General features: G+C 58.6%; 8 protein-coding genes across 8 annotated transcripts; 4 read left to right on the top strand and 4 right to left on the bottom strand.

Annotated features, from left to right (window-relative positions):
* Positions 1-555: 555 nt before the first annotated feature.
* Positions 556-3,455, bottom strand: C7974DRAFT_171085 (uncharacterized protein). Its single transcript, XM_046136157.1, has 5 exons — positions 2,726-3,455; positions 2,567-2,679; positions 2,162-2,515; positions 1,528-2,111; positions 556-1,479 (listed from the first exon to the last, which is right to left on the bottom strand). The coding sequence occupies exons 1-5, from the start codon at positions 3,113-3,115 to the stop codon at positions 638-640; spliced, it is 2,283 nt and encodes a 760-aa protein (XP_045998199.1). The 5' UTR covers positions 3,116-3,455; the 3' UTR covers positions 556-637.
* Positions 3,456-5,040: 1,585 nt separating this feature from the next.
* Positions 5,041-7,403, top strand: C7974DRAFT_392750 (uncharacterized protein). Its single transcript, XM_046141716.1, has 2 exons — positions 5,041-5,530; positions 5,604-7,403. The coding sequence occupies exons 1-2, from the start codon at positions 5,452-5,454 to the stop codon at positions 6,998-7,000; spliced, it is 1,476 nt and encodes a 491-aa protein (XP_045998200.1). The 5' UTR covers positions 5,041-5,451; the 3' UTR covers positions 7,001-7,403.
* Positions 7,404-9,491: 2,088 nt separating this feature from the next.
* C7974DRAFT_171141 (major facilitator superfamily domain-containing protein) lies at positions 9,492-11,465 on the top strand. The gene is made up of 5 exons (XM_046136159.1): positions 9,492-9,790; positions 9,839-9,958; positions 10,020-10,295; positions 10,345-10,371; positions 10,418-11,465. The coding sequence occupies exons 1-5, from the start codon at positions 9,593-9,595 to the stop codon at positions 11,402-11,404; spliced, it is 1,608 nt and encodes a 535-aa protein (XP_045998201.1). The 5' UTR covers positions 9,492-9,592; the 3' UTR covers positions 11,405-11,465.
* Positions 11,466-12,616, bottom strand: C7974DRAFT_171136 (thioesterase-like superfamily-domain-containing protein). Its single transcript, XM_046136158.1, has one exon. The coding sequence runs from the start codon at positions 12,499-12,501 to the stop codon at positions 11,527-11,529; it is 975 nt and encodes a 324-aa protein (XP_045998202.1). The 5' UTR covers positions 12,502-12,616; the 3' UTR covers positions 11,466-11,526.
* A 905-nt stretch (positions 12,617-13,521) lies between these two features.
* C7974DRAFT_375516 (uncharacterized protein) lies at positions 13,522-14,110 on the bottom strand (the record flags this gene model as incomplete). Its single annotated transcript, XM_046140212.1, has 2 exons — positions 13,522-13,845; positions 13,928-14,110. 2 exons carry the CDS (start codon positions 14,108-14,110, stop codon positions 13,522-13,524), a joined length of 507 nt encoding a protein of 168 aa, XP_045998203.1.
* A 460-nt stretch (positions 14,111-14,570) lies between these two features.
* C7974DRAFT_171191 (lysophospholipase catalytic domain-containing protein) lies at positions 14,571-16,903 on the top strand. The gene is made up of 2 exons (XM_046136160.1): positions 14,571-14,840; positions 14,889-16,903. Exons 1-2 carry the CDS (start codon positions 14,789-14,791, stop codon positions 16,790-16,792), a joined length of 1,956 nt encoding a protein of 651 aa, XP_045998204.1. The 5' UTR covers positions 14,571-14,788; the 3' UTR covers positions 16,793-16,903.
* On the top strand, positions 16,841-19,079 carry C7974DRAFT_392760 (putative diphthamide synthesis protein-domain-containing protein). The gene has a single exon (XM_046141717.1). The coding sequence runs from the start codon at positions 17,046-17,048 to the stop codon at positions 18,846-18,848; it is 1,803 nt and encodes a 600-aa protein (XP_045998205.1). The 5' UTR covers positions 16,841-17,045; the 3' UTR covers positions 18,849-19,079.
* C7974DRAFT_452715 (eukaryotic membrane protein family-domain-containing protein) lies at positions 18,860-21,944 on the bottom strand. Its single transcript, XM_046145839.1, has one exon. It carries the CDS (start codon positions 21,551-21,553, stop codon positions 19,028-19,030), a length of 2,526 nt encoding a protein of 841 aa, XP_045998206.1. The 5' UTR covers positions 21,554-21,944; the 3' UTR covers positions 18,860-19,027.
* Positions 21,945-22,067: the final 123 nt, after the last annotated feature.

A 22,067-nucleotide genomic window follows, 5' to 3' on the forward strand; every position in this document is an offset into this window, starting at 1 on the left:
CCTTCACACTAGCCTACGGCCTTGCCACTAGTTGGGAACGAGAGATGTCACAAGCTTGGCAAAGCTTGATCACGGCCAAACAAAGCTTATTCTGTTGATCCGGTGAAAGAGATCTGCAGGGCCGGCAAGCACGACATAGGTTCCAGATCGTTGTGTCGCATCATGATCCGATCATGGTTCACGCAACGAAGAAAATCAGGGTCCGGGCACCGCGGCTACCCGGCACGGCGTGGCAGATTGCCGTCTGATCCGAGCTGGGGCATGGGCTAGTGGATTGGAACCACAATCGAGGCACGCGGCGCCGCTGAAGGTCAAGCCTTAATTAACAGACTATCGATAAACGTCGAGAAATGTGTTTTATTCCAGCGCCGTGGAGACGCATATGCAACTACCGACCATCGCCGCCGACCCAAAAAAATCCATCCAACAAGGGTATAAGCTCCCGTGGGAGAAACGGATAGGTGGTCGCCCATTACTCCCTCGAATTAACAGCAGACAAGGAGGTATGGCATGTCCTTATCTCCGAACATTTTGCGAACGTTGCGCACGGCCACGTCCTGGCAGACGCAGACTGACTTTCCTGCCGATATTTGTGCATACATACATCGTGACAGTGAAGAACATCGTCAGGCAGGGATCACGAGAGTGATGCCATGAAGTCATCTTGCTTGGAGTCGAAATTATTCCCGTGCTTAGCGTCTGGTGATGACGCCGTTAGCTGTTGTTGCGCCGCTGCCGCCGTTGCTTGTGCCATCGCTGCGTCGTTCGCTGCGGCCATGGCTGCTGAAAGGTCGTGTTCGGCGCTAGCGAGGGCCTGGTCGTGGCTGTTGTTGCCGCCACTGCTGACTGGACGTGGCTCAGTTCCTTCGCGCTCACCCACGGCGGCCGCGGCAAGGTGTTGTAAACCAGCCATGTTGGGATCAGGTGCTGAAGTCGTTTGTTCAGGGACCGGGTTTGTGGGTGTAAGGGCGTGTTTCTGATGCAGAATATCTCTTACAGCTGCATCCCAGCCGACATGGTCCATGCTGCGATAAAGAATCTGTCCATTGTTAAGGGCGTCGCTCATTTCCTTGATCGCAGCCTGTGCTTCAATTTGAGTCTCGACTATCTCGGAGAGCTCAACCAAGGAGGTTGCAACAAGGCTGGCACACACTTGATGGAGTGGTGTGATCGCTCCGCTAGACAGATTGCTGAGAAGCTCTTTCGTCAGACTTAGTATTTCAGTCGATGAAGCGTTTTGTGAAGACAGACGTCCCACAAAAAGACGCAGATACTGGTAAGTAAGATGAGGTGGTGAGTTGTTCGTTAGGTCTGTAAGGTCCATTGATTCTCGATAGCCTGACAGCTGACCGTTTAGGTAAATGGACTCGGGCGAAGTAGCGACCAGCGGCATTGAAGCAAACGGCGAAGAAGGTTCGATGCTGGGAACACTACCTGCACGGCTCACAGCGGCTACCTGTCCTACAATTTTGGCCCCACCTACTCTGTATTAGTATTGTCCATGTCTCGATGGCGGGAGATAATTACGAGCAAGGTGGTAACCGAGATCTCCGAGCGCTCCATAGTCATCGCGAGTTAGGGAACCCGAATGCAATGGCAGCATGATGTCCTTTGATCGACTTGAGGCGTGGAACCGATCTAAGATGAGCGCCGTCCAGAAGACACGGCGAGAGCCCTGAAATGCGTCTTGGTCGTGTTCTTTCAGAGATGTCAATGTTCTGACATCGTTAAAGCCGCCTTCGGTGATGCACCCTGCGATCTGGCCAAGCAGTTGCGAGGTGCTCCCCACTACACCCGGTCCAGGTTTGTCTGAGGCAAGCAGAAGCAGTAATAAGGACTGACAGTAAACCAGATTATTGTAGATCTGCCGGGATGCGTCGGGATCGTTGATTGTGAGTTTCGCTGCGTCAACCGAAGCAAACGTTTGGTGCAAGAGTTGTGTCAAGTTCGTGTCAATCTGTGGTAATGCACGAGGCGCAAATGATCGGACACACGCGTCGAGTGCGAGGAAGAAGGCTTCTCGCAGCTTCGCAGGGCAGTTTGTGAGGCGGTTTAAGGAGGTGGAGTCGTGAGGTAGAATTGGGAGCGTTGGGTGAATCAGATTGTAGTACCTGGGCGTCTATTAGCAGGATGTTGGAGTGTCAGATTGTGATAAACTCACGCCTTGAGTGTACCCTCGTTGGAACCTGTGATAAGATTGCCAGCCAGTGTCATGTCCCCGAACGAGGTACGTCGATCGCCGTTCACCGGTGTTTCTTGCGTTGTCAGCAGAGAGAGTATGTTTTGCTCAAGCGGGTGGTTATTACCGCGATCCTGACCGGACCAGCTGGACCGACCAAAAGCATCCTGAAATCCCTCTGACATGCTGTGTGTACGTTTTCGGTGGAATTGAGGGGGGGTCTGAATCTCTGTAAAGCTTTGATCTGCCAGATTCTGAAGGTCGAATTGGTGAGCTTGTGGCTGTTGGATTTGGCTCTCGAGGGAGTTTAGACGGTCTGCAAGCTCTTTGATATAGCTGCTTCTGTCAGTCTACCGCACTGCGGCCTTCAAGAATGAGAGTACCGACCCTTTGCTAGGTCCTCGCTTCATAGGCTGTCTACTGAACTGGCATCTTGCCCCGGTCCTCTTACAGCTGGAGCAAGCTTCTGGCCCATTCTCGCTGGTCGCATCGCAACGTATCTGTTTCCTGTAAGAAAGCGGAAGCGGCAAGACCCAATGCACGCACCTTCTTCCGTCGGCATTCGTCGCAAGCACGCGACACCTTCGATCGCTTGCGATTCGGATCATTCGGATCGAACTGCTCATGGTGTTCGCCTAGGCTCATCGCAACATGCGCCATTTGCTGCGGCGAATGTGTGGGCCGTTGCTGCGCTTGGTAGTGAGGGTGCGCATTCTGCAAAGGCGCCATCTGAGCTGGCTGCTGGTATTGGGGCTGTTGAGGACCACTGGAATGCATGACTTGGTTGCTGAACTGTTGAAGCTTCTCCTGAAGCTGGAGATCAGGGTCAGTCAGGTCCTGGTGATGCTGTTGCGCGGGTGGTGCGTCATTGTGATTGCCATACGGGCCAGGACCTCCGCCCATTTGAGTATCTGGGTCGCCATAGTTTGAAGTCATTGTCCGGTATACTGCAACTGCAGCTGCGACTGCTGCTATTGCGCCAAAAAGTCCCGTGCTCGATGGTACTGAGAGGGCAGTACGACGCGTTTGCGCGTTATCTGATTCGTTGTCGTCAAGTCGACGAAGCGTGAAGCTGAGTGAGCGCCGAGGGAGTTTTGCGCGCGCTGCTCGACAAATCTGGCACTAGCGCCTTTCGAACAGCACAAACAGCACGGAGGGGAGGACCCTCGCATGCCACCATCATGGAGCGTAGCGAAGCCATGGTGGTATTGTTCTATAGCATTTACTACTTTGTAGAAGTCTGTAGCGTTGCTTTGGCGCGTAACAGCTGCCGGTGACGTTGTCGTCGCATCGGAAGAACCTTTCACCTTTCGGCCACCATCATCAAGACCAAGCTGCAGATTCATTGAGTCGGTTGTCAAATGCTTGCTAACAAGAACAGTCCATTCGTGACCTTTTTGTCACCCAACTATGGGCTGTCAGTCTGAAGGTGTATCCAAACCATGTGCCCTCTTGAAGTCGAGCTCTAGCATCTGGAGCGACCTCTCCTCAAGTCGAGCAAGCAGCAGATTAGATAACCTTACATAGCGATTAAAGACAGGCAAATTCTGAGATGTTCTAATCTCGTCGAGTGCTGTGTGGTGCCGCCAGAACGGGCTCCAGCTGCCAGTCTGACCAACATGGCCATGCACAACAGACCTACGAAGCGTCACCAAACGCAGGTAGCATTACCTGTGGCGATGTCTGTCAGATCAAAATTCCAAACTACATGACTCAGTCCTCTCTAACACGATCATCGATGGTGCGAATGGACATGCTAAAACAACGCCAGCGCTTGAAGGTACCTTTCTATCAAGCAAGTTCGCCACTAACTTTCCCTCGAAAACCATCACACATCTGCAACGACACGCGCATGTTTGCCAACGCTGTACTCCCGAACTCTGCAACTGACCGAGTATCATGTACGACGATGTGCACCCAAGTGAACGGCCAGCCACTAAGCTAGCAGCGGTTACCTGCAGCATCGAGCGAAAGCAGGGTAGGTGATCAGCGAACCTAAAGCTTACTCGAGTACGATGTGTATGAAGACGAGCATCATGCTTAGCACAAACTTCATCGAGAAGCAAATGCGCAGTCGCGAGGCGCGAGTGTACGAACAGTTTGCCCAGCGCTCCAGAGAAGGCTCCCCACCTCAACGCTAGACTACTGCAGCGTCCGCTCCACGATGGTTGCTATGGCGGCAAAACTTCCTGTGGAGGAGGCAGCTAGCGCGACCGTCCGCTTGTGCCTGAATGAGAAGAAAATGAATAGAAATTATGGTACCGGACAGTACTGGTTGGCAGTTCGAAATAAACTCGATGCTATTGCAACACGAACACTGATCTTCACTTGGCAACGGGCGCTGTGCTCTTTGCGCCACGACGGCCGTGACAGATGGCGACTACATGAATCGACAAAGTGATTTTCTGGATGTCCTGAAACACGCCGTGGACAACATCTTGTAGTGCAAGGCTGCATGCGCCGCTGCGGTGAGAAGCGGGCACGCTTCGCTGGCTAGTTGGCGCAGACGGCGCAATACGGGGGCCTTCCGCAGGCTGATGCTCGACGATCAAGGGCCGAGGGTCAAGGAAGGACGCGGTGCAGCTCGCTACGAAGGCCACTGCGAGACATGGTCCTCGGCAGCGAGCAGCCAGCAGCCAGCCCGCAGCCAGCCAACAGCGGGCCAGAGGGACCGCTGAACCAGCGGCATGCGGTGAGCCCGCGTCTGCGTCGTGTGGGATTTGCTCACAGGGTTCGCAGCCCGCGCCGGCGCTGGCTGATCGATGGCCAGCGCACGGGCCGATTCAGGCCAATTACAGGAGGCGTGGCCGAGGGCGCCTGCCCTCTTCTTGAGAGGCTGCCCCGTCGCTCTCTCCTCCTCTCACCACTACAACACAGCATACTCCACAGACTGGTGTTTTGGCGGTCTCTTCAGGAACCACGCTCCACGCTTTCGGCCAGCGCCTCTTGCGCTCGGTTCCCCCCTGAACATCATACTCTCCTCTCTCCACTCTCCACTCTGTCGTCCTCGGTCCTCTTCCGGCGTTCACGGTCCTCGTCAAGTCAGCCCAGCCCGGCGTGTTTCTCTCCATTGATCACGATACCCCTCTGCTATTGATTTGACTGTTTTCGATACTCTTCTTCTACTCTGTATCTTTACCCACGACCAGCAGTGTCTTGCGACGCCGCCGGTCTTTATTCGTTTCCGTTGGCGCTACTTGCCCTTGGACCCTCACCACGCGGCTGCCACTAGCCAGCACCCACGACCGCACACGGCCGTCAATTACCCCGGAATGCCTGTAATCGACGGTGAAAAATGGGCCTGCTCGTCCTGCATCAAAGGTCACCGAGTGAGCGGTTGCACCCACAATGGTATACTACTCCTCGGCGCCCAGTGGCTTTGAATATTGTACAATGAAACATGGGCTAAAACTATGTTTCACAGATCGAGAACTACACCACATCAACCCCAAGGGTCGCCCAGTCAAGCAGTGCGAGCACTGTCGCGGCGCCCGCAAGTCAAAATCGCACCATGCCAAGTGCGACTGTGGTGATAAGAAGGACAAGCACAAAGACAAGGACGCGAAGAGTGAGCCTACGTCCGGTGTGCTAAGTCGGGTCAACTCCAACGAAAGCTCAACTCATGCTGGTGAATGCCAGTGCCATTCTGGCGGCAAGTGCCTCTGTGGCACTATCAAGGAGGAGCCTCTTGCTATGTCGATTGACACCGGTCGTCAAACGCTCCATGAGGCTCGCGCGAAACCGAAGCTTACGACTGCGCAATCCGAGAGCCAGCTGACTGTCTTTGCGAATGGCCACCACAAGCCCTGCCACCGCAGCAACAACACAGCCCACGTATCCGGCGTGCCCTACAAAATCCCACGCCCGCATACACTGCATGGCCATTCCTCGTTCGCCGCTCTGGATAGATCCGACAACTACAACAGCAACCCAGAGACGCCTGCTCCGGCTGCGCGATCCATGGACACTCTGTCTCTCTCGAATCCTGATTTCTATGCTTTCCTTGGAAACGGTCAACGCCAGAACGTACTCCCTATCACTACCATGGGTGGCAGTCTTGATACCCTCAACTTCCAAGACTCCTTTTTCAACAGCCAAAGCGGCGCATTTGGTGCTCAAGATGGCAACTCCCCCGAGAGTAACGCAAGTGATAATTTCCCAACTCAGCAATGGCCATGGACAACCACCACTGGCACACCGGTCAACTACAACTTCGACTTTGGCAGCCTATCAACATCCCCTTCGCAAGAGTGCCTGCCCAACCTCGACAACCAATGGTCTATCCCTTCTGCTGGGTTTGATCCGATCTGGTCGGCTGGAGATCTCCCCCTGGACCCCAACAAACTCAACGACAGCTTAGCCCAGCCCATTTCGCACAGCGGCGAATCGAAACAGAGCGGCCCTGGCCTGACCGTCGCCTCATCTGTGCACTCGGAGATTGGAGACCCGAATCCTTTCGCAGATCTCGACTTCAAGGCTCCCCAATCAGCTGCCAGCGAGTCCCTGTTCTGGGAAGATCAGCCTGTGTACCGCTTCAGCACCGCCATGCCAACTGAGAGTCTCGTCGCCCCCATGTCCATCCCTGTCACGACCATGTCAACAAGTCAAGCTTTCGAACCCGACTACCCCAAGAGCCAGTCTATTGCGCCAACAGCCATGCCAATGACAAGTACGAGCGACTATTCCGATGCTGCTGCGATTGCCATCCCTGGCAACTTCGATGACATTGTTCCCAACGACCCATGGCCCATGGAGCAAAACCTTATGGCATTTAACAGCATAAACGCCTTTGATGCTACCTACTCTCAGAACTGGCTGTAGTAGGTCGGGCCAAGTCTTAGACGCCTGCGAGTGTACTGGAGCTTGTCAAAGCAACAGTCCCTTTGATGACGCCACGATTGATGACGGTGCTGGTGCGAGTGATACCTCTCGAGTCGATCTTTGTTTCCTTATTCCGAGCCTTCCGGCTCCCTTTACCCTGTCGCCTGTGTATATTCTATAGACCCTGGCTCGAACTGTCTTTCCATATTCCATACTTGACACAAGTATGTTTCCATTTACATCGCCCGTATCTTGGATCAAGCATTACCCGTATATACATGAGGATCTTGGGTGGTATTTTTAAGAACTGACTGCATTGGTTGCGCGAAAACTATAGACCATGGTTTCGGCGTTGTAGCATGTGAGGCTACTCATCAAAGAAATGACAAAAGAATACAAACAACCTAATCTCCATCTCCAATGTGACCCTCTGCCCATCATTGCCACGATAATCCTTACAGCTCTGTTCAGCGCCGCCTGTCAGCGCTACTAGCGTCGTAATCCGCGGGCTCGACATTCGCCGATGCGAGCTGGGTGACGTCTTCTGCCGCAGGGCACTCCATTCTCAGCCAGTGACATGCAAGCGCAGTCCTTGCCATGCTGCATGTCAGAGATTTCGCCATCGTTCATTCGCTGACTCGTTTCCCACCAGCAGACCTCAACATGCACGATCCTGGCTGCTGAAGGGCGAGCCCGTCACGAAGGGTAACGTCTCCCCACACCTTTGCTTCCATCCCACCACAATGCAAGCCTAGGTGCTTTTTGCGGCAGATGTGTGGGCTAGAGAACTGGCGAACTGCCCCTCATGTGCAACCACCAGGAAGAGAATGCGCACTTCTAACCTGGTTTCTCGGTCGCGCTAAGCAGCGCTCGCCGCGGTTATCGCCGTCGATCATCGGTAATGAGATTCATGACAGATTCGTGTTCCTGATGAGCGTCGGCCCCTAGCTCAAAACGAACCGCAACTCCACGATGCCTATTACAATTGCAGTCGGTGGATTCGACGCGGCGCCCGCCCGCTCACGGCGTGAGTGTGTGCGTCCCGCGCCCAGAGCACAGCCTCTTTGTCCTTGGCTCCCAGGGCGTTGAACCAAGACCGAGACGCAACCAACCTCAACTGGAAGCTCAGAGCGCTGGCCAATAGCGAGCAAGACCGCTACTTTTCCTCGACTTTCGCAGACATTGCAAAAACCTGATGCTTGCTCGGCGTGATGTAGAGCTACAAAATCTCCGTTTCACAGCCTCATAATCTACACTTGAACAGGCAAGTTTCCATGGCTTCGACAAGTGTTGCTGTAGAACCGCTCAGCGCTCTCCAATCGCGAAATTCACTCATGCAACGGGACGTGTACAACCGACGCTTAGCGACTTCCAGACTTGGGATCCCGAGGATAGGGCGTCTCGCAGCTGTTCAGAAGGTACGTCCTTCAGGCCGCCTGGAGGCATACCATCCTGCGAACGGCGACCGCAGATTGTACGGGGTCTCTTTTCCCACGCTGCCGCATCGTGTAGTGGTGATGTGTACGAAGTACGCTCCGTTCCCGTGTGCAACGGACAGCTCTAGACTCGGCTGCGGTCCGCGGCGTACCGTTGGGAATTGAAGGTGCATCGGAAGCCCTGGTCCGCGTAAGAGTGTCGAGCAAGGATCGCAGCTCGAGCAGATGACTTGTGCATGTGCGTTTCACGTAGGACATCTCGGAGATTAAAACACATGTCTGTTTTGGATGTGTTGTTGAGCCGCGTGATGATGGTCGTGAAGATACATAGAGTTCTACTACGAGCACGTCCGACCAGCCACTTGATACTTTGTAGGATCCAACACATCCTTTGTACAACTACAACTGAATAACTCTATTCAGACGCATTCAAGAAAGAGTTGTACATTTGCCAAGCGACTGGTCAGACGCGCCTGCAGTATCTGAGTTAAGCATCAGTCTTGATCCAGAGACATCCAGACAACGCAACCACCAACTTCTCAACTCCAGCATGTGTTGGTACTCTCTCAGCCGATACGATGAAATCGATCAATTCATGCTTAGCAACTACACACAAACCTTGTGACGGCAGCCGCAGACGGGAACAATGTTCAACGTGGTCTTCCCAAAGCGGACGGCATTTGATTGGTGGAACCTCGCTCATCACCTCCCACCGCGGATACGGCATTCCTACAACCCCACTGGATGTTCTTGTAACAACAATGTTAGGAGTTGAGCATGCAGAGTACGGTGAGTACGTGTCAAACACCGGATGCATTCTACCAAGCCCCGGCGGGTCGAATGCTCAGTCCAATCTGCTACACACAGGCCACCTCAACATTGGCCAACCCGCACCACCACAGCTCATGGCATCTTCATCACGCCTAAACTGCCGTATATCACGTAGCACTTGAGATGTGAGCATGGCAAGTCACTTCCGGGGATAGCGCTTGCCGTTGCGGCTAAGACCACACCCTGCCGCAGCGGTACGTGCATCGGCAAACGTTCCGCGCCGCGGCGTCTGAGCCTTCAAAAGCACGCGACGCCCCATGGGGTAAGCTAGGGTAGATTCTGACTCACTTCAGTCGCTGGGGTCTGTGTTGAGACTCCCTACACGATGGACGACGGGTTCAAGCGCGCGGACGATATCGTTGCGAAGCAGATGGAGGCTGAGGATGCAGAGAAGGCTGGGATTGGGAAAGATGGCACGGAGGAACATGTGAGGGCGCAGAGTATGGAGGAACCGGGGTTGCCGTTCTCGAAGGCGAGGACGGTGGCGCTGGTTGCTACGATTGCTGCGGCGCCGTTTTTGAGTGTGAGTGAGATAGTAGGTAGCTAAGACGTGGCTGACGAGAGCTTCTAGACTATGGCTGTTCAAGCTTCTGTCATTATTCTACCTACGATTGGTGAGGCACTTGACATTCCAACCAGCAGACAGCAATGGGTCGTTTCAGCATACAGTCTTACTTTTGGTTGCTTTCTGGTATGTGCTGTTGTGTTTCTGTATAGTTCATTGTGGGAATAGCTAGCTGACTCGTTCGTAGTTGCTATGGGGCAGATTGGCAGATGTATATGGGCGTCGCCTCATTTTCATCTGGGGCTCAGTGTTTTTCACAATCACCTCAATCATACCTCCATTCATCACGAATGAGATTGGCTTTGATATCATGAGGGGTCTTCAAGGTTTGGCTGCTGCTGCCATGGCACCCACCGCTTTGGGCATCCTCGGCGTCACTTTCCCACCAGGTCGCATGAAGGACATTGCATTTGGATGCTTCGGGGCTGGCGCTCCACTTGGGGGCATCTTTGGTAACATCTTCGTAAGTCTGTTCATTTTCCGATGCCTGGTGTCAGTGCTGACAGTCTTAGGGAGGTGTTGTCGCCGAGTACCTAAACGTATGAATCACCCATACTCTGCTCGCCCAAATGCTAACGTTTACAGTGGAAATGGGTGTTCTGGATCTTCGGCATGATATCCGCCATGTCCACTGTTGCAAGCTTCTTCGTCATCCCGCTGCCTCCTGTCCAGCCTGAGCCAGTAATGCGCAACACCGTCGACTGGGTCGGCGGCACTCTCATCACTGTCGGACTCATCATGCTCCTGTTCGCGCTCTCCGAAGGCAACGTCGTAGGCTGGAGCACGCCATGGGTGCCTGCGCTCATCGTCGTGTCTCTCATCATCGTCGTCGTTTTCGGATTCTGGCAACACTACCTCGAGACGAAGACGCAGAAACGGCCACTCATGAAGATGTCGATCTTCAAGAACCGGAAGTTCACGTGGGCGAACGTCCTCATGGGCCTCTTCTTCGCCAGCTTCAACAACTACCTCATCTTCGCCACATACTGGTTCCAGGACTTCCAGGGGCTGTCTGTGATCCAGACCACGCTCCGTTTCATTCCCAACGGCGTCACTGGCATCATCGTCGCGACTGTAACTGGCTTCATTCTCTCGCACGTCCGCGGCGACTACATCCTCATCTTCAGCACCTTCGCGGTGAGCATGTCCTCGCTCCTCTTCGCCATCCCGATTCCCGAAGACACAACATACTGGGCCTACGGGTTCCCGGCGATGGTGTTCTGCGTGTGCGGCGCAGACACGATATTCCCCGTCCTCACGCTCTTCGTGGCAAAGACACTGCCGCCAGAGGATGCCAGTCTGGGTGGCGCGTTGATCTCGGCTGTTGGGCAGATTGGGCGGGCTATCGGACTGGCGATCGCCACGGCTGTGCAGACTGCTATCATTGCGAAGGAGATGGGTGTCAGTGTTGATAGAGTCGGTGAGGAGGGCCATGGACTGAAGCCGTGGAGTCCGGCACTGAAGATGGGGATTCGAGGGACGGCGTGGTTCAATCTCGGTATAAGCATCGCTTCGATATTGGTTGTACTCGTCTTCATCCGGGGCATTGGAATTGTAGGCGGGAAGAAGTAACAGAGGACGTAAGGAATCATCCCAAACAAATCTAGTCTCCTCCATCTAATCGCTACGCCGATTCTACCATAAGCGCACCATCTATGTTCAGCAGACCTACCTGAATTCCAGCCCCACCCACCTCACAACTTCCCCTTCTCCGGCCACACCCTCAAGATGCTCTGCTGGCTCATACACGCCACCGCGCGCCCCGCCTCATCCCAGATCCACGCCTCACTAAACGACCTCCCCTCGCCTCCAACATGCGTCCGCACCTCCCTCAAACACCACTGATTCAGATCCACGTCGCCAAACACGCGCAGCGCGAAATCCAGACTCGAGCACGCCGCGCTGTCGTCGAGATACATGTGGCTAAAGCTCAGAGGGCAGAAACTCAGCGACCCGTCGCAGAAAAACGCCAGCGCGGCGCGCTGGTCCGTGGGCGTGCCCAGCACCGAGGCGCTGCGGAACCAGTCGGCGGTCGTGCGCGCAGTCAGCGGCAGATGCTCCTGCGAGTGCGGCGCGTGCTTGGCCGCGCCGGCGAGGTTCTGCGCGAACACGCCCTCGGGGCACGGGCGGGTGTCGAAGAGCGCCGCGGAGACGGCGAAGCCCTGCACGAAGGCGGCGTGTTGCTCGGGTGAGACTGTTCCGGCGTCGCGCAGCGCGGCGGCGTTGGCGAGCGCCGAGGGGAGCCCCGCGTGGTGCGAGTACGCGGTGCTCGGGGGCCGGGAGTAGGTGAGCAGGGAGGCTTGCTCGGGGGCGTGGAAGTCGGCGGTGGCGGCGAGGCAGAGGCGCGGCGGACCGGTGGGCTGGGCCTGGCTGATTTCGACGGCGCGGGTCGCGAAGGTGCGGGTCTGGCGCAGGACGCGGGTGGTGGCGAGCAGGGGGAGGGCGGTGGAGACGGGGGCCAAGAAGTTGCCCATCATGGAGTAGAGGTTGTAGCCGGCGGGGACGGAGAGGCAGGCGGCTTTACATGCTGTGGCGAGGGCGTAGCCGCCGTAGGCGATGGGGAGGGCGTTGCCCATGCGTTGGGGCGGGTGGATGGTGGTCCATGAGTTCTCTCCTAGCTCTTTGAATTCCAGCTGCTCTGCGAAGGGCTTTGGTGGGGAGTCGGCCATTGTTGTGGTTGTCAGGGCTGACTGCAATTGATTATGTACAGCAGGGGGTCTAAGTAGGAGCTGTTCGAGACATGTATTGCTAGTCAGATGTATGGGGTACCTCGGGGATGTTGTTAGTAGTCCACATCTAGATATGGCGCTAGTGCTTTACCTCGGCTCCTGTGAAAGTTGACCTCACGTGGGAGCCGTATATACGTGTGCCCTCACATATTGAGGATGATCGCACATTACGACAAGATCTCGTAGTCGGACGACCCACTAGACACTCACGAGCCGGCGTCAGGCAACTTGCGAGCTAAGAGCAAGCTGATAGTACCTGTCTTGAACGTGACGAGCTCCAGAGCAGTAAACGAGAAGCTTGAGCTTCAAGTTACAAGTCAGAGCATACTATACAAGCTATTAAGCTTGTAGAAACTCACCATCTACATCCCAGTCACTCTCGAGCTCCAGATCACCACAGCACACTGAAGTGTACTCACCATCAGAAACCCTCGACCACAATGGATACAACACTTCACACACAATCCGGCGTCTAGGTTCACTTTCGATGCCCTGTCATCCTGAGTATCAACATCCTCTTTTGGGGAGATGCGGCGTAGCTTTCCTCAGCGATGAGGGCAATTAGGGGGTGAGGCGCGGGGAGACGCAGGCGAAGTGGCATGAGAGCTTTCGGCCCAGGTCTCTGACAGATGACTGCTCTCCACTTGCTCCGTCTTGGGTCGAGGAACCAGTCCTTCATGGCCGGTTGGGAACGCCTGGGCTGGTAGATGGGTATAAGGTGCCTGAGACATCCTTCAGGGGCGGAGGACGTGTTGTACGTCCTGTTGTACGCCCCCTCGTACGAATCAAACTCCGTCTAGTCCCCATGTCACGCTGAAAGCGTTGAAGTCGCGGCTTAACTGTGCCATATACCCATTAATTGTTGTTCCCTGCTCTTGAACATCGCCCGGAGTTGATTTTGCAGATGAACACAAGTGCATTGTTCGGGCGCGATCACGCCCAGTCCATCGCAATAGAAAGTCAGAAACACCAGCACACTAGCACCAACGAGCGTGGCAAGTGTAGGAACAATGCCTCACAACCACCTGGCGATGGATTCGCATACCCTGTGGCAGAAGCAGCCAGCAAACCCGCGCCCCCGGTACCATGCGCTCGCAAACCAGCACCCGACGGCCACGGACCAGCACCCACCCGTGCCGCCCGCGCGCACCGCTGCACAATCGCTAGTTTTGGTGCAGCGGCGATGCCCGGCTGCTCGTACCCACCGCTCCGGGCGTATTGTATTGATCGAGTACGACGGCGGTGCGAGGGCGTATTGGGTACGACGTTGGCCTTGGGGGGGCACTGTCACAGGACTTACTCGACGGCCACGCACGGTGCCGCGGTGATTGGGTTGTGCACAAAGGGCATGCTCGTATAGACGTACCCTCGTATATCTAGTTTTCCTCGCTGACTGTGTCGGGACCCGCAGGGACGAGGCCAATGGTAGCGCGGGCGCAGCTGGCTTGTAGCGCCAGGCTGTTGCAGCGCCAGGCTGGCGACGTCTCCATCGCGGCGTCATAGGCTGTCGGAAGGGCCGGGTGTGCGGTGGCAGCGCGAACGGCGTCATAGTTCCATTGCGAGCGTGTGCACTGGCGAACACCCATCACCAGAAGTCGTCAATGTGTGAACTTCTCCTGTGAGGAACTGTGTATACACAAGTGAGTTCCCCACCCCTGCTGCAATTTCCCGATCCGCATGCACGGGGAGCCCGCACGAACAGTGTTCTTGTGGTCAGCCACAGCGCAAGCGCCCCAGCGCCCCAAGCCGAGCGTTCCTTGCGCTACAAGTGCCGGGAGCCGACCGTTTCGCAATGCGCTGGCTCCTTGCATCGACGCTCAGAATCTCATCATATCATACTTGTAGCAAGAAGCACGCGACCATAAGCATCAACACGGCCAAGCACAGCCAGCCAGAACGGCAGCGTCAGCGTCAGCGTCAGCGTTCAGCTGCGGTGAGCGAGGCTGGGTGACGGCTTACGCAGGCGGCCGAACATGGCAATCTGAGATGAGCAAGCCGCCAAAAATAAGCGGACGGGATGACGATCAGGGACCCAGCCACGCCAGGCCCTGGATCCTAGCCCGATGAGGTCAGATCTCTCCTAGCCCATCCGGCGTTGGCAACGAAACACTGCCGCATTGATCATTCCGTCACTCCCGTCTTGGGCCATAATATAACTTGCCCGCTCTCGCTGTTGGTATTTATTGGTCCTGTGCTTTTCTTCTTCAGTGATACCCGTATTTCTATCATGAAGTACACCTCCTTTCTCACGGCTTCGGCCTTGTCGAGTCTGGCATCTGGTATGTATTGATACCACTTCACACCACGCGACCCGGCTAACTAGTCAGCATCTGCGATTGAGGCGCGACTCGACAATGCGTTGGGCGCGGCCAAGCGCGCGACGCCCCAGGCACCCAACGGCTACGCGCCGGCGGTGGTGGACTGCCCGTCGACACGCCCCAGCATCCGCTCTGCAGACCGGCTCTCCGACGCCGAGACGGCGTGGCTGCAGAAGCGGCGGCCGAACACGGTCGACCCGATGAAAGAGTTCCTGTCGCGAGCTAATATTCCGAATTTTGATGCAAGCGCGTATATTGAGAAGCACCGCGACAACACGACGGCGCTGCCGAACATTGCTATTTCGTTCTCGGGCGGCGGGTATCGTGCGCTCCTGAACGGCGCGGGAGCGCTGTCTGCGTTTGATAGCCGCACGCGGAATTCGACGAGCAGTGGGCATTTGGGGGGCCTGCTGCAGTCTGCGACATATGTCTCGGCGCTGTCGGGTGGAGGCTGGATGATTGGGAGTATCTACGCCAACAACTTCACCAGCGTGCAGAGCATCCAGGACCAGGGCGAGGAGACGGACATCTGGCAGTTCCAGAACTCGCTCTTCGAGGGGCCGCCGAGGGGCGCGGTGCAGCTGCTCTCCACAGCCGACTACTTCCACAACCTGGTCAGCACGGTCAGCGACAAGGTCGACTCGCCGGCGGGCGCTTTCAACTCGTCCATCACGGACTACTACGGCCGCGGGCTGTCGTTCCAGCTCATCAACGCGAGCGACGGTGCTCCGGCGTACACCTTCTCTTCCATCCAGGACGACCCTACGTTTTCCAACGGCGAGGCGCCCATGCCTATTCTGATTGCGGACGAGCGGTCCCCAGGAGACCTCATCGTCTCGCTGAACGCGACCGTATTCGAGTTCAACCCGTTCGAGATGGGCTCGTTCGACCCCACCACGTACGGGTTCGCGCCGCTGAAGTACATCGGCTCCAACTTCTCCAACGGCGAGCTCGCGCAGAGCGAGGGCTGCGTTGCGGGCTTCGACAACCTGGGCTTCGTCATGGGCACCAGCTCGTCGCTGTTCAACCAGATCTTCCTGAGTCTCGGCGGCTTCGACCTCCCCGACTTCCTCACCAGCGTCATCTCCAACGTGCTGGCTGCAGTCGGCCAGGACCAGAACGACATCGCCGACTACACGCCCAACCCGTTCTACGGCTTCCACAACGACACCAACCCCAGCTTCGACCACGAGCGGCTGACGCTAGTGGATGGAGGTGAAGACCTGCAGAACATCCCCCTCAACCCTGTCATCCAGCCCATGCGCGCCGTCGACGTCATCTTCGCAGTCGACTCATCCGCCGACACCATCGAGCCGTCGGCGCCCAACTGGCCCAACGGCACGGCGCTGATCGCGACCTTCGAGCGCTCCGAAACGCCCATCATGAACCGCACCTCGTTCCCGTACATCCCGGGGCACACAACCTTTGTAGCGCTGGGCCTGAACAACCGCCCCACGTTCTTCGGCTGCAACAGCAGCAACGTGACGTCCGGCGACAACATCCCGCCGCTGGTCGTGTACCTGCCCAACTCACCCTACAGCTTCGCGTCCAACACGTCGACGTTTGCGAAGCTGGATTACACGCTGGAGGAGCGCAATGCGATGATCCAGAACGGGTACGAGGTGGTCACGCAGGCGAACTCGACGCGCGAGGATGCGAGCGATTGGCCCGTGTGTGTCGCGTGTGCGGTGCTGGCAAGGAGTTTTGAGAGGAACGGCGAGGCGGTGCCGGAGGCGTGCCAGCAATGCTATGAATCTTACTGTTGGAACGGAACACTTGCCGAGGATTCGGCGCCGTACTTCCCGCAGATGCAGGGCGAGGCGTCGATCAAGGAGAACGGCGTGGGCAGGTTCGCGCCGAACGTGGTTGGGTTTGCGGTGGCGGCTGCCGTGGCGGGTTTCCTTGCGTTTTGATCAGATTGTTAAGATCTAGGGCCGTTTTGGCGTCCGGGCGATACCCTTTTTCTATGTATTTATTCTGCATGAATCGACATGTAAACTGTCCTCGAAGTATCCATGTCCAGCCAATCACACGTGCCGCGTTTCGTTGAGTCGCGCCCCTGCACGCTGCACGCCTCCCGCAGAGCCCCGCGCCAAAAAGTTTCCAGCCGACCCCGCCAGAACCGTCAACACCAGAAACGTCAACACCGTACACCACCACACAACCATGACGGCGCTCGCAGGCGCTCCCGTCCTCTCGACGCCCGAAGCGCACCTCTTCGAGGCCCCCGCGCCCGTCGCCACGTCGGCCCCGCTGTCGGACGAGCAGGTGTCGCTGACTTATGAGATTGCGCGCACGGTGCAGGAGATCCGCGCCGGGAGGTGGAAGAGAGTCGCGCTGCAGTTCCCGGACCACATGCTAGGCGATGCGCCGCGCGTGTTCGAGCAGCTGAGCCGCGGGCTGGCGGCGCGGAGGGCTGAAGGCGGCGAGCGCGCGGGTGTCAAGACGACTGAAGCCACGACCGTCTCGACGACCGCGCTCGCCGCGCAGCTGGAGACCAACATGGGGCTCGCCGACCCGCCCGACGACACGGAGCGCCTGTTCATCCTCGGCGACACGGCGTACGGCGCGTGCTGCGTCGACGAAGTAGCCGCCGAGCACGTCGACGCCGACTGCGTCGTGCACTACGGCCGCTCGTGCCTGTCGCCGCCCGCCCGCCTGCCCGTCATCTACGTCTTCACCGCGCCGCCGCTGGACCTGGCGCGCTGCGCCGCCGCGTTCGCCGCCACGTACCCGGACCGCGCCGCCCGCGTCGTGCTCATGGCCGATATCCCGTTTGCGCACCACCTGCCCGCGCTGGAGGAGCGGCTGCGCGCCGATGGATACTCCGCGCTGTTCGCAACGCAGCTGCGCCACGACCCCGCCGCCGCGCTGCCCAACCGCAGTGTCCCCGCGTCCCCCGCGCTGAGCGAGTGGGCCCTGTTCCACGTCGCGCCGCCGCCGACCGCGCTCCTCCTCACGCTCGCCTCGCGCGTGGCATCGACACACATCTACACGCCCCCCGCGCCGGGAACAGACCCGCCAGCCACAGACCCCGTCCCGCCCGCCGACGAAGCACGCGCCCACCCCGCCCTGCGCCGCCGCTACGCGCTCCTCTCGACCCTCCCCTCCGCGCCCATAATCGGCATCCTCCTCGGCACCCTGAACGCCACGCACCTCCCGGTCCTCGCCGCGGTCCAGCGCCTCATCGCCGCCGCGGGCAAGAAATCGTACACCCTGGTCGTCGGCAAAGTCAATGTCCCGAAGCTGGCGAATTTCAGCGAGGTGGGCGCGTGGGTCGTCGTCGGGTGCTGGGAGAGCGGGGTCGTGGACGGCGAGGGGTTTTGGCGGCCTGTGGTTACGGCGTGGGAGGCGCGGGTGGCGCTGGAGGGGGCGTGGACGGGGGAGTGGAGGGGGGATTATGTGCCGGGGAGCGCAGGTGCAGACGGAGAAGGAGGGGAAGGGGGAGAGGGAGGGGAGGCCGAGCAGGACGGTGATGTGGATGTGGATGTGGATGCGGATGTGGATGCACACGCAGACGGCGACGCAGACGGCGACGCAGACTCAGAGGAGGAATCAGAACCCCCCGAATTCGACCTCCGCACCGGCCGCTACGTCTCGCACGCCCGCCCCATGCGCCGCGCCGCCCCGCGCCCGGCCACGAACCACACATCGCCAGACGGCACATCGCCAGACGGCACATCTGCAACCCCCGCGTCTGCAGACACTGCCTCCACAGCACTAGCCAAACGCGCACCCACCGCGCTAGCTTCCATCAACGGCGTCGTGTCCCCCGGCGCCGAGTTCCTGAGGTCTGGGCGCGGGTGGGTTGGGCTGGGGAGTGATTTTCACACTGCTGATGGTGAAGAGGATGGCGATGGCGGTGGTAATGGTGGTGATGGGAATGGTGGAGGGCGGGCGGCGCGGATGGAGGAGGGACGGCGGGGGATTGCGCGGGGGTATCGGGTGGGCGAGGGGGGGACGCACTGAGATAGCTGCCGTCACAGTAGCCTTACAAACAAATGCCAGGACGCGAGATGGCGAGTTCGTGCGATTGAACGCGCGTGAGACTGGTGACTTGACGTGCATACCCTACGGTGATAACAACGACAGCAATAGTAGTAGCAGCAGCGCAGCAGCACGGCAATCCCATTGCAATACCACGTCGTCTACCAAATCCGCTTCCCCACCATCGCATACCGACTCACGCCCCCCAACCCCTTCTCCCTCCCCTCCCCCCCACCGCCACCCTTCTTCTTCTCCCCCGCCGCAGTGGAATCCCCCTCGTACATCCACCGCCTCGCGCCCTCATCCACATCCACAACCCCCCACCCGCCAACGCGCTTCGCCCCCGTTTCAACGCCCATGCCCTCCCTTTCCCGCGCGGCCATGCTTCCGCACCGCCGCCGCGCGATGCTGAGGAGGAACATGCCGAGGAGGAGTTTGGCTGCGAGGAGGAGCAGGTACGCGATTAGGGGGGTCAGGAGGGTGAGTGCGGTTGCCCAGGGATTCTGTGGTGCGCGGGCTGCGAGCCACGGGGGGATTGTGAGTGAGTACCACGGCTGCGGGCCTGGAGGTGCATCTGTTGCAGCGGCGAGACCGGTGCCGACCCCCGGCACCACAACCGGCGCGTAGCTCGCGACAAAAACCCCGTACGCCTGCGCCGCGGCTCTTATGAACAGACACGACAAGGGGATAACAGGCAACCCGAGTCTCCGCGTCAGATCCGGATCCGTGAACGCAGCCGCGTAGTAGTCGCGGGCCAGCACGTCGAAGAACTTTGCGTACACGAGGGGCTTCGTCTGGTTGAACTTGGTGATGTAGGCGTGCTTGAGCCAGTCGACGCCGGTTTCGGAGCCGAGGACGAGGAGGAAGGGGGAGAGGATTAAGGTCAGGGGTTGCGGGAGGAGGGGCAGGGTGAAGCCTTTTGGGGTGACGGCGGAGGGGTTGGCGGTGGCGTTGTGGGTCGAGAAGAGCGAGGTCCAGGATGAAGAGGAGGACGGGCTGCTGCTGGAGTGGAGAGATAGACCGCCTACTTCTACTGTGTTGCGCATCGCGATGATCAGCAGCATCAGCCACAGCTGGAACCTCTCCACGACATCGGCGCACGTGATCTGGAACAAGCCCTCCTTCTCGAACTTCTTGAACACGGTGCCCTTGATCTCGACGAACTGGTTGGACAGCAGCAGCGTCAGCAGCGCATTCGAGTACGAGTTGACGGCGACGTTGAGCGTGATGACCTGGTAGAACAGCGCGGCGGCGTGCAGTACCGTGTAGACCAGCGCGAGCACGAACATCCAGAACGGCCGGATCACCTTGCTGCGGCCGTCGGGCGCGCGGTCCAGTGTCTCGCGGCTGAACAGGCACTCGAGGATGTCCTGGCCGAGTGCGGACAGCAGCCGGTCGCACACCTCGAGCAGGTTGTAGATGACGTACAGCTTGATCGCCGACTGCCCCCGGATGCCGTGGTACATGCGGCTCGCGTCGAAGCGCATCAGCACGACGCAGCTGGACACGACGAGCAGGCCCTTGAGGATGTCGGCCTTGTGGTTGGGGAGCAGCAGCGAGGGCGTGGACTTTGTGCGGCGGTGGCGGAAGCGCGAGTTGCGGGCGCGCTTGGGCTTGGCGTCTTTGGGGTCGGGGAATTTGAATGTCGTCACATTCTCGCCGGGCCGGGCGGAGGGCTTGCGCGACAGAGGAGGGGGGTTCTCCTCGGCGGGCGTGGCGGCGGGCGTGGCAGCAGGCGTGTCGGCGTGTCTGCGCTGCCACACGCGCGGCAGGCCGCTGTAGATGAATGCAGACAGGTCGCGGCACTCCTTTACAATCACCGAGCCCCACCACTTCGTCAGTACGCCCACCGCAAGAATAAAGCGCAGCGGCAGGATGGTCATGACGTGCATCCAGGCGTCCAGACACGCCAGCGCGCCGAAGGCCAGCACGCCCTCGAGCTGGTACGGGATCTGCAGGAAGTTGAGCAGGCGCTCGTACTTGACGGCCGACGACTCGTAGGGGAAGTCGTCGTGCGACGGGCGGTAGATGTACAGCGGCGACGGGCGCGACGCGGCCAGCTCGAGCGACAGGAACGTCGGCATGGACATGGGCGGCATGGGCAGCGCGGGCGGCGGCGCGGGCTCCAGGCGCGGCGAGGGCGCGAGCCGGCGGTCGTCTCTGCGCTCGTCGCGGTCGAACGTCGTCTGTGTCTGCGCGCGCGACCGCGTCGAGTCCATGCGGCGGATGACGGGCGTCGTGACGGAGCGCGAGGTGAGCCCGGGCCGGCCGTGCCCGGGCGTCTTGAGCACGACGACCTCCTTCTCGATGCGCCGCGGGTGCTTCTCGCTGCTGGACAGCCGCACGTCCTGCCTGTCGCCTGCCTGGCTCTCACTCCCCCCGTCCGTTTCGCGCTCCGTCCCGCTCTCCAGCACGTCCTCCGGGATGGGCGACGCCGTGCGCAGCGGCAGACTCGCCGCCTCGCTGGTCAGCTCGTGCATCTGCCGCGGACTGAGCCGGAGTCCGCGGTCGTGCTCGGAGACGCTGCTGCGGCGCGCATCGCCGGGGCGCGTGATGGGCCGGACCTTCTCGCTCGAGTCGGAGACGGCGTCGTCGGGTGCGGGCGCTTTGTCGTCGGGCTCGGGCGTCGACGAGGGCGTCGGCAGCTGCGGCGCGTCACCGCTCGTCCGTGATTTCAGCCCATTCATAGCGGATGGGCGCGCGGGCTGGGTGCATGGTGGTGGGAGAGATGTGGTGTTGAAGTGAGCTTGGACCGGGCGCCGATCCACGTTTCCGTCGAAGATACCTTAGGGCTGACCAACCGTACCAACGGCAACCAGTAATGCAATGTCCAGATATTTCTGACCACCACAGACACACAGTAACACTAAGCACGTAATAGGCACCTCTAACAAGCACCTCTACCAAGCACCTCTACCAAGCACCTTCAAACTAAGCACACTTGCGGCCTCCTAAATTGCAACTAGTAACACCCATCTCAACACCCCCAGCCCACCGTATCTCGCATCCCGAGTCTGAATCCCCCACAGCAGCACATCCAGATCAGCCGAGCCGAGCTCCACCCCAGAACCCAGCATTCAACGCCGCAATCTTCACCACCCCGTTGCAGCTCCCAGACGCCATGCTATGCGCATCCGCGTCGGGCTGTGTGCATGTGAGGCGCCGTCTCTCTTGATGAAGAACAAGACGGCGAGGTGCTTG

The sequence above is a fragment of the Boeremia exigua genome, assembly GCF_020726555.1.
Source record: "Boeremia exigua strain MPI-SDFR-AT-0100 chromosome Unknown C7974scaffold_5, whole genome shotgun sequence".
Taxonomy (NCBI): Eukaryota; Fungi; Ascomycota; class Dothideomycetes; order Pleosporales; family Didymellaceae; genus Boeremia; species Boeremia exigua.

Bases quoted from the DNA above. Each gene is read 5' to 3' on its own strand.
- C7974DRAFT_171141 (XM_046136159.1), top strand. From the start codon at position 9,593: ATGGACGACGGGTTCAAGCGCGCGGACGATATCGTTGCGAAGCAGATG. The intron at 9,791-9,838 runs GTGAGTGAGATA...GAGAGCTTCTAG, and splicing joins CTGCGGCGCCGTTTTTGAGT to ACTATGGCTGTTCAAGCTTC. The intron at 10,296-10,344 runs GTAAGTCTGTTC...TGACAGTCTTAG, and splicing joins GCATCTTTGGTAACATCTTC to GGAGGTGTTGTCGCCGAGTA.
- C7974DRAFT_392750 (XM_046141716.1), top strand. From the start codon at position 5,452: ATGCCTGTAATCGACGGTGAAAAATGGGCCTGCTCGTCCTGCATCAAA. The intron at 5,531-5,603 runs GTATACTACTCC...TATGTTTCACAG, and splicing joins GAGCGGTTGCACCCACAATG to ATCGAGAACTACACCACATC.
- C7974DRAFT_171136 (XM_046136158.1), bottom strand. From the start codon at position 12,501: ATGGCCGACTCCCCACCAAAGCCCTTCGCAGAGCAGCTGGAATTCAAA.
- C7974DRAFT_171191 (XM_046136160.1), top strand. From the start codon at position 14,789: ATGAAGTACACCTCCTTTCTCACGGCTTCGGCCTTGTCGAGTCTGGCA. The intron at 14,841-14,888 runs GTATGTATTGAT...CTAACTAGTCAG, and splicing joins CTTGTCGAGTCTGGCATCTG to CATCTGCGATTGAGGCGCGA.
- C7974DRAFT_392760 (XM_046141717.1), top strand. From the start codon at position 17,046: ATGACGGCGCTCGCAGGCGCTCCCGTCCTCTCGACGCCCGAAGCGCAC.
- C7974DRAFT_452715 (XM_046145839.1), bottom strand. From the start codon at position 21,553: ATGAATGGGCTGAAATCACGGACGAGCGGTGACGCGCCGCAGCTGCCG.
- C7974DRAFT_171085 (XM_046136157.1), bottom strand. From the start codon at position 3,115: ATGACTTCAAACTATGGCGACCCAGATACTCAAATGGGCGGAGGTCCT. The intron at 2,112-2,161 runs GTGAGTTTATCA...ATAGACGCCCAG, and splicing joins AACGAGGGTACACTCAAGGC to GTACTACAATCTGATTCACC. The intron at 1,480-1,527 runs GTAATTATCTCC...AATACAGAGTAG, and splicing joins TCTCGGTTACCACCTTGCTC to GTGGGGCCAAAATTGTAGGA.